The 9805-nt window shown below is 33.5% G+C and overlaps 1 protein-coding gene across 1 annotated transcript; it reads left to right on the top strand.

Annotated features, from left to right (window-relative positions):
- The first annotated feature begins 1587 nt into the window (after nucleotides 1–1587).
- On the top strand, nucleotides 1588–6060 carry LOC102587078 (RNA-binding KH domain-containing protein PEPPER-like). Its single transcript, XM_006355155.2, has 6 exons — nucleotides 1588–2022; nucleotides 2792–3041; nucleotides 3116–3264; nucleotides 3337–3612; nucleotides 4985–5176; nucleotides 5688–6060. Exons 1-6 carry the CDS (start codon nucleotides 1681–1683, stop codon nucleotides 5865–5867), a joined length of 1389 nt encoding a protein of 462 aa, XP_006355217.1. The 5' UTR covers nucleotides 1588–1680; the 3' UTR covers nucleotides 5868–6060.
- The last annotated feature ends 3745 nt before the right edge of the window (nucleotides 6061–9805 follow it).

Genomic DNA, 9805 nt, shown 5'->3' with positions numbered 1-9805 from the left:
TAAACCCAACGATTTTTTAAAATTAATAACGGCAAGTCTCTCAACGCCGACTTACCAAAAAAATTAAAACGAATAAACGGTCGTTTGACAGTTGTTAATAATCCGACAGGTCGCTCAACTCTAACGAATTATCCGTTTTGTCGTATAAAAAGTAAATATCCGTTTATCCATTTCAGATAAGATAGTGAACCTTCTAACTTCAGATTCCATAACTCACAACTATTTATGTGCGTGCGAAATTATTATTTTTTAACATATTCAGTATTTTTGTCTAGTTAATTAAACAATATGGAAAAAATTAAAAAAAAACTCTATAAATTTCATATTATTGCTATTTAAGTTATTAGAACGAGAATATAATTACTTTTATTAGTACACTTTTTTTTGTTTTGATAATTTATTTTTGTTGTTATTTTTATATCAAACCTATGCTTTTTATTACTTATAATATATATATTTTATATCATGATTTCATATTATAATTTCGTAAATAAACCCTAAAAAAGTAATTATGTTCTCGTTCTAATAACTGAAATCCTCTCAATTCCAAATTTTTAAAAATAATTACCGTTATTAGTTTTAACAAGTTGCTCAACTCTAACGAATTATATCGATTTTAGTTGTATAAAAAATAAGTGTTTGTTTATCCATTTTTATATAAGAAAAAAGTGATCCTTTTGACTTCAGATTTCAAGCTCTCGGCTATTTATCAATGTACTCGCGAATTATTATTTCTTGATGAATTCGAATTTTTTTGTTTAGTTAATTAAAAAATATGGATTTTTTTTTAAAAAAAGCTTGATAAACTTCAGACAATTGTTATTTCAATCATTGAAACGAGAACATAATTACTTTTATTAGTACACTTTTTGTTTGATAAACAATTGATTTTCCTTATTATGTTTATATCAGAATGGATAAACTTTGAGCGACTTGTCAAAATTAATAACGGATGTATAAATGATTTTTCAAAATCCAACGGTTTTTCAAAATAGCAATAATGTTAAGTTGTTCATAAACCCAACGAATATTTAAAAATAATAACGGTAAGTCCCTCAACGCTGACTTACCAAAAAAATAATTAAACTGAATAAGCGGTCGTTTGACAGACAACCGTTAATAATTCCGACATGTCGCTCAACTCCAACGAATTACCCGTTTTAGTCGTATAAAAAATAAGTATCCATTTCAGATAAGATAAGTGTACCTTCTAACTTCATATTCCAAAGCTCACGACTATTTATGTAAGCGCGAAATTATTATTTTTAACATATTCGACATTTTTGTTATGTTAATTAAACAATATGGAAAAAATTCAAAAAAAAAACTCGATAAATTTCATATTATCGTTATTTAGTTATTAGAACGAGAACATAATTACTTTTATTAGTACACTATTTTTTTGTTTTGATAATTTATTTTTCTTATTATTTCTATATCAAACCTATGTTTTTTATTACTTAATAATATATGTTTTATATTATGATTTCATAGTATAATTTCGTAAATAAACCCTAATTATTTATACAAAATTGGAAAATTACACAATAAAAGTTTTTTTTAGAAAGTAACGCCAAGCCGTTATATTAAGACACCTCTTCCCATTTTTCGCTTAAAACCAAACCCTTCAGCAAAATCTCACTGAAAAACTCTTTCACTCTGTTTCCACTGAACTCATCAATGGTGTACTCTACTGTAACTGATTCATCATTTCCACCGGCAATTCAAGGATCATCTGCGGTGGCGCCGCCGCCGCCGGAGTCGTTTGCTGTAAAATCTGGGGTTACAGGTTCGGTTGCTACTGAAATGGTTGCTATTAGACCAGAGGCTGCTGGGGAATCGGTTGCGATTGTGCAGAAATGGCCGGGATGGCCGGGGGATAACGTGTTCAGGCTAGTTGTGCCACTTGCGAAAGTTGGTGGTATAATTGGGCGGAGGGGCGAACTTGTAAAGAGGATGTGTGAAGAGACTGGCGCCAGCATTCGTGTTCTGGAAGGTCCTCTTGGCAATGCTGATCGAATCGTAAGTTTTGGATTGAATATTTTTTTATAATTCGTTTGATTTTTGTTTCTTTTTTGGGTTTTTGTTATTCTTTGTGATTGTTGTTTGAATTTGGATGTTTCTGATTGGTAAAAAGAGTATTTTTTTCTGCGTTGTTTTATGTTTAAAATTTACTTGAAGTTTGTCTTTTTTTTCTTTTTTTTTTGTGTATAAACATAGATTGTTGTGATGGAACAGTAAATTCCATCAAGAACTTGTGTGAACATTTGAGTTGAAATGAATTTGTATCTCTTGAGATTATACTGCTAGTTGGTTTTTTGCTTGAGTTGCATTTTTAATGTATAAACTATTGATTTAGGGGAAAAACATCTATTTTTTAAATCTTTGCTAAATGCTATGAAGTTACATTGGGTACTCTTTCCAGGGTTAGTTGTAATCCATCACTTAAAATAGACCCAAAAGGCTTAAAAAGTGTGTATCTGAATGCTTGAGGTGTAGGCCTTAACCTTAAAGGCTTCCCTCTCTGCCTCATAAAACATTTTATGGTGTTTTTTCCCTCTGAGATGAGTTAAGATTCACTCTTGCAATTGCCTTCGAGTAGGGGAACCTCTAGTTGGTATTCAGTTCTAATCGAACACCTCTTAGGGTTTGTTTATTTTTTTTCTTTTTGGTAGGTCTGGAATCATATTATTTTATGTTGCTTCTTCTTTCATTGTTTATTTTGCCTTTTTGATATGTTCAAATCATATTATTTTATATTTCTTGCTGACTTCCTTCATATGTTTTTCAGGTCCTAATATCTGGTAGAGAAAATCCAGATGCTGAGGTATCTCCAGCAATGGATGCTGCTTTAAGAATTTTCAAGCGCGTTGCCGGGCTAAACAATGATGATCCAGGAGCAGGAGCTGCTGGTGCTGCATTCTGCTTTTCAAGGTTATTGGTGGCTTCATCACAAGCCAATCATTTGATTGGTAGACGTGGTACTACGATCAAGTCAATACAGGAAAGATCGGGTGCCGCCCTGAGAGTCTTATCTGCAGGTGAGATTGCTATTATGGTGTGACACAGAACATTCAGTCATGTGGTAACATCTAATAATTTCTGAATTTCACAGATGATGTGGCCCCTTATGCCACTGAAGATGAAAGAATTATTGAAATTCATGGAGAAGGTTTGAAGGTGCTTGATGCTTTTGAGGCAGTAGTTAGACTACTGAGAAAGTTTTTGGTCGATCATAGTATGATACCTGTAATTGAAAAGATGGTAAGTTTGATACTTTTGACCGAAGCTTAATTGTCTAAATGTGTTTTTACTAAGTACATGTTCTACTGCCAGTACAATGCAAATATCTCTCAAGATCAGCTAGCGGAGTCCTGGGCTGATAAACCACAGTCCTCAAAGTTTCAGCCTTCTGGTCCTGCACCTGCATCCCAAGCTGCAGCAGTTTCTGGTTATTCCTTTTCCATGAACCGAGACCCTTACTTACTTGATTGTGAAACTGCCATGGACTTCGAACTCCCTCGGTCTACACTACCGCGATATGGACAGGATCCTGGACTTGGCGGCATACATACTTCTGTGGCTGGCCGAGCTGGTCCTATAGTTACACAGGTCAGTTTATGGATACTCTATGTCTCCATTTTCTGCCAGTCATGAAATTTATGGCTTCACTGTGGTTTAAGTTGGTCTCATTTTGTTGCGGAGAATCAATATTTATACTGAAAATAATGTTATGTAAGCTAGGTGTTTTGTGCTGGTTAGGTAGCATTTAAACATTGGGCATTAAGGTGCTAAGGTGTACACCTCATTGCCCATGTGTGCCCTCTTGTGAACATAACATAATCTATATGGTTATTAAAGGGATTGATTTGGACAAAAAAGTAAATATCACGGATCCATGTATTTGTGACTATGAATGAGAAATTTAGTAAAAGAAATATGCCTTTTGAACTTAATTGACATGAGCTATATTTCATCTTAATCATTCAACTTTTTTGTTCATATAGTAGTACTTTCTGTTTATTTCTTGTCTTGCATTACATGTATAGTTTTATTATTTATTCATTTGCGCTTCCTGTGCTGAACGTGTATTATAGTAGCACTTCACGCTTGAAGCCTGAACAGACTTTTGCACTGTTATATACTTTTCGCCTTTGATAACTTGATAGATTCTTATAACAGTAAATTCATCTCACGGGTGACTGTTTTGGGATAAAATGGTTTGGAGTTGTGAGGCTTGAAATTTAAGACTTGAAAAAAATTGTTCAAGCTGTTGAGTATTATTGGGAACAGGCTAATAGGCTATAACATTACTTTGAGTAATTATATTGAAAAAAGAAGACCCCGTGTATTTATTGTCCTACATGTAGAGACTTCAACCGTAGCTTGATCTGGACTTCTTTTGTTACCTAAATATTGCTGTTTGTGGAGAGTCTCCGAGGTGTCCCAACTGTCGAACAGTTGGAGTGACTACTTTGTTATTCTAGGTTCGATTCACAACGTATGCAACTTCTCTATTGCTTTGGTGGAAGTTTGAAAGTATCCGGTACATAAGTTGAAGTAGGTGTGAGTTGTCTTCGATATCAGCGTTAACGAAAAAGAAAATCTCGGGGAGAGTTAGTTTTTAATTGGAATCATTGTAGTTGTGTTCTCTTTTCGTTCTTGCTCTACATATTCTTTTTTCCTTTGAGTGAGGGTATGCCCTGGAGTGGGGTTGTTTTCAGTTTTTGCATGAGCATTGTGCACGTGAGTGTGTTTTTATGATTCATATAATTATTTATTTTTAATTCAGTTTTTCTGAACTTCTACAATAACTACTGTCTTTCCTAAATATGTATTAGTATCGTACTCTTGCACTTGAATCTGTAGAAGCTCTTTCTTTCTGCTTAGCCATTAGCCTAAGAATATGACCATTAGCTAAATGTATTTACTGCAAGGTGTCAGCTCTGATCTATGGATTGTTTCTATCCTTTTTCCTTCTCAGATCACAAAGGTTATGCAAGTACCGCTGGGGTATGCTGAGGACATCATTGGTGTTGGTGGCGGTAATATAGCATATATTCGCCGCACAAGTAGGGCAGCTCTTACTGTGCAAGAGAGCCGAGTACCTGAAGAAATCACTATTGAGATTAAGGGTACCTCGTCAGAGGTTCAAGCAGCTGAACAGCTTATTCAGGTATGGAGCTCATCTTTTGTGGTCAGACCATCGCCCTGCACCCTACTTTTTTCTTTATATATTCTGTGGCCACAAGTAATTTGTAGTTTCATAAAAGTCTGTAGCAGGCAATCATGGCCCTTTAGCTGGTGTTATTATTCATTTGTCTGTACTCTACCAGATTATATTCTTCCCTCTGGGACTTTTTCCTTGGATTACAAAGATCTAAATATGTTAAAAACTTATTGGTAGTTTTGGGGTGTTGAGAGCAGAACTTTGTGGTCTTAAACTGTCTGCATGTTTCGATTGTTGCATTCTATTCAGATGTTTGGAAAGAGGAACTCTAGGTGGTCTTGGTAGAGAAATTTCAAGTATGGATGATGATCAATACCTTTACAAGTATTGATTCTTCTTAGAAATGTAGTTTGTTCTATTTGTTACATTGGGAGAAACAAGATGGTAAAGGATAAAAATGTTGATAAAAGCACGACTCAGCTAGCTTATGCTTGTTTATTCACTTGTCTTTGTGCAGGAGTTCATTAACAACCACAAAGAGCCAGCCCCAAGAATGTATGGGACGCGTGAGCCTGAGTTTGGTTCTTTTTCGCGTTATGGTGACCCCTATTCTTCATCATCTTCGTTTCCATCTCAGAGTTTTGAGGGGTATGGATCTTCTAGTTTAGGAGCAGGATACAACAGGTATAGATACTAAGGGCAGTAGCCCTTGTGGAATAGTTACTGGGAAAAGTTCTCTTTTACAAATCTTGGGGAAACTTTGTTTTAAGATGATTTTATGTATGTAATTAACTTATGTTCAAGTTCTATAGAAACGTTGGTATTGGAACTTAGTATTTTGGTGCTGCTTTTTTTGTTCTAGATAATCAAGCTGTTTTTAAAGTGTTTTTAAGTATATTTTTTTAGAGAAGTGCTTTTAGGGAATAATTACTTTCTTTTAGCATATTCGTGTTTGACCAATAAATTTGAAAAACACTTTTGATTAGCAAATAGTGTTTAATCAAGCTTTTTAAAAGTATTTTTCAGTATATTTTTTAGAAAAGTGCTTTAAGGGAATAAATACTTTCTTTAGCTTCAGGATAGCTTATGAAAAATAGCTTCTACTACTCTTCAAAAATACTTATTTTCTTCTAAAAATTGGTCAAATACCTCATTTTTAAAAATAACCATTTTTTTTATTAAAAAAAAATGAAGCTTTTCGAGAGAAAATAAGCTTGACAAACAGGCCAATAGTCTACTAAAGTCATTAAGATATTGAACTCATTATGTGCTTGTTGTAAAATTCTATTTTGATATAAAAAATAATTTTCTTGTGAATTGTGATATGACAATGTAGAAGCAAAACCCAATGGGTTTCCACAACCTGCTGAATGTTCAGTAACATTAACAAGGTTAATTACTCATGACTCAAAAACGACGCTTGTCAAAGAGTTGTTGTTTTTGATAGGTTTGTAACGATGTTTATCGAATGGTTATTTTAAAATAATAATAATAATAAAAAGCTATAAAAATACAGAACTTGTCAATACTATTAGGTTCAATTTGCAGAATTTCACTAATTTAATTTTTTTATAAAATTTATCAATCATTTTGAAATGAAGAAATAATGAAAAGAGAAAGTTGTAAAAAAATCAATACTATTAGGTTCGAATTATATAATTTCTCTAACCTAAATATTTTATAAAATTTATCAATCATTTTGAAATGGAGTAACAGTAGTGTCTGATTGTGACGTTTACAAGGGTTATATAGATCATTTTCTTGATTCACATATGGTGTTTATTGATCTTGAAAAAGTCTATAAATAAAATTTCGAGGAAAGTCCTCTAAAGATGCCGGGAGGTTAAAGGTGTACCATTGACTAACATTAAGGTGATGAATAACATGTATTATAGAGACAAGACTCAGGCTAGAGCGGTGGTAGGAGATTGGGAGCACTTTCCAATTGAGAAGAGGTGGCATCCGGGATCAACACTTAGCCTGAGTCAAAAGGATTTAGGTTGAGTAAGAACAAAACGAATTAACTGAATAGTAAATTCAATACTGCAATGCGAGTGGAAGTGAGGCTTGACACAAAAGATATCCCAAGAGAGATAATTTCAAGTATTTGGGTCTTTAATCTATGTAATTAGGGACATTGACGATAATGTCACATAATATGCGACGTGGATGAAGTGGAGTCTTGCATGTTAAAAAAAAAGTATCACCTAAACTCTAAGGTAAGTTCTACAGAGTGGTGGCTAGACAAACTTTGTTCTATGGGATCTTGCTTTCAGAATCTTGCGAGTTAAAAAAAAAATATCACCTAAACTTTAAGGTAAGTTCTACAGAGTAGTGGCTAGAGAAACTTTGTTCTATGGGGTCTAGCTTGCAGAATCTTCTATGTTAAAAAAAAGTATCACCTAAATTTTAAGGTTAGTTCTACAGAGTGGTGGCTAGACAAACTTTGTTCTGTGAGACGGAGTGTTAGCCAGTCGAGAACTCCCATATTTAGAAGATGCACATTACGGAAATAAGGATGATGGGATGGATGTATGGGCATATTAGGAGCGAAAAATAGGAATGAGGGAATTCGAGCCAATGTGGTAGTGACCTCCATGGTGGCCAAGATCATGGGCTGATCAACGGTATCGGAAGAGGGTTCGGACGAACCCACTGACTTTTTCGTAGATTCTATATTCGTATTAAAATATCAAATATAAAGTACATATAAATTTACTGTGAATCCACAAGCATAATGAGGCGAGTAGCCCAGTGGTCTTAGTGCACCCAGTGAAGTCTATCTTCTCGCACTTCGTGGGTTCGAAACCCATTGAGCACCATATTTTTAACATAGGTTTACATATTTATTAAAAAAAAACAGAAAATTGGTAAATGAAAATATACAGAAAAATAGTGTTTGTGTCCTACTCTAAAACAATATCTAATCATTGATTTCTACTCGGACACTCAAAAAACTTTGACCCAAATTTATTTTCAAAAGTTAGGATTCTAACCTTTATTGTTAATCTGATTGCTACCATCCGACCTCTGCCCTCCGGTATGTACTATGTACTCTCGCCTCTTCTTTTTCAATTTTTTTTCTTATTTGTTTTCTTTTACACTGTTTGATTATCTATTCAAAAATTAATTTTTAATATTTGATTCTAGGGTTATCCCAAATTGTTGTTGTTTGCTTTTCAAAATTTTAACTTTTGAAGGCAATAATGGTTCAAGGTCGTAGTGAAACTAATAAAATATATGTTTTAGGTGCCAAAATATTAATGGTGAATCTAATAATTTTAATCTCACTTAGAACAATATTGAAGATTATAGTAATAATGTTCAAAATTTATATTTAAAAAGTTATTCATTTTTTAAAATAATATTTTATAACTTTAAAATAAATTACTCAAATCTTTATATTATTAAATCAAGTTTTTACAATAACAATATCTAAGGTAATATTTTCAAACACGATTAACATCTCATTAACAAAATTTGTGTTTTGTAATTTTTAAGATCGTTGTCCTTTATAAAATTTAAAACTCATAGGCTTGAAATCCTGGCTCCGCCTCTGGCCAAGATTTAAAAAAAACCGATGTTGAGATGATTTAGGCATGTGAAGAGGAGATGCGTAGATACTATAATGAGTAGGTTGGATATTGTAGGTAAAAATGAGACGTGGAGGTAGGCCAAAAAGTATTGTGAGATGTGATTATATAAGATATGGTGCAACTTTAACATACTGATCTAAGGGTGTGGAGGACGGGAATCAGGGTAGAAGGTTAATAGATAATGGAGTGTTGTCTTGCTTTTGGACAAGTTTAGGCTTGGTGGTGCCTGTCATAGTATTAGCTTATTTTTCTAATGTTTTGCTTTTGAATTCAGTATTATCTATTGTTTATGGTGTTTCGGTCGTTGCACTAGTTTGTTGTTACTATTTTCATATTAGTTCATATGTTTTCCTTACTATAGATTTTCTTTTTATATCTAATATGATTTGTTGTATTCAAGTTGAGAGTCCTTTGAAAAATAACATCTCTATCTTCATGAGGTAGAGATAAGGTCTGCATACACTCTGCCCTTCCCAAATCTCACTTGTGAAATTTTACTGGATATGATATTTTTGTTGCTGCCTTGATTCACATGTAAATATCATGCACTTGTACAGTTAGCTTTTTTATTCTATGGAAAAGGGATCGAAATCTAACATTTTATTCTTCTATTGTAGAGCGCGGTGGTTAGTGATATTGAAGGCTAAACATTTGACTCAAATCTTGAGATTTCTGTTACAATATTATATTTTAGTTGAAGAATGCAAGTTAAAGTATTGATTCAGAAGTCTCCACTCTATTCATGTAAGTCTTTGTTTTTCTCTTTTTGTGGTTGGATAAGTTCTATAGAGTGGTGGTTAAACCATCCTTGTTGTATGGATGAAGTGTTGTTCAGTCTAGAAATCACATGTTTAGAAGTTGCATGTTGCGGAGATAAGGATATTGAGATAGATGTGTGGACATACTAGAAGTTACAAGATTAGGAATGAGGTTATCCGGGAGAAGGTGGAAGTGGCATATGTGGTATACAAGATGAGAGAAGTGATACTAAGATAGTTTTGATAAGTGTAGAGGAGGGGAGCCGACGGCTCAGTGATGA

This window comes from Solanum tuberosum, unplaced genomic scaffold (assembly GCF_000226075.1).
Source record: "Solanum tuberosum cultivar DM 1-3 516 R44 unplaced genomic scaffold, SolTub_3.0 scf00191, whole genome shotgun sequence".
Classification (NCBI taxonomy): Eukaryota; Viridiplantae; Streptophyta; class Magnoliopsida; order Solanales; family Solanaceae; genus Solanum; species Solanum tuberosum.
This window is presented reverse-complemented; position numbering and strand designations above follow the sequence as displayed.

Coding starts and splice junctions, on each gene's coding strand:
- LOC102587078 (XM_006355155.2), top strand. CDS start 1,681: ATGGTGTACTCTACTGTAACTGATTCATCATTTCCACCGGCAATTCAA. Junction 3,042..3,115: donor CCTGAGAGTCTTATCTGCAG/GTGAGATTGCTA, acceptor TGAATTTCACAG/ATGATGTGGCCCCTTATGCC. Junction 3,265..3,336: donor TACCTGTAATTGAAAAGATG/GTAAGTTTGATA, acceptor TTCTACTGCCAG/TACAATGCAAATATCTCTCA.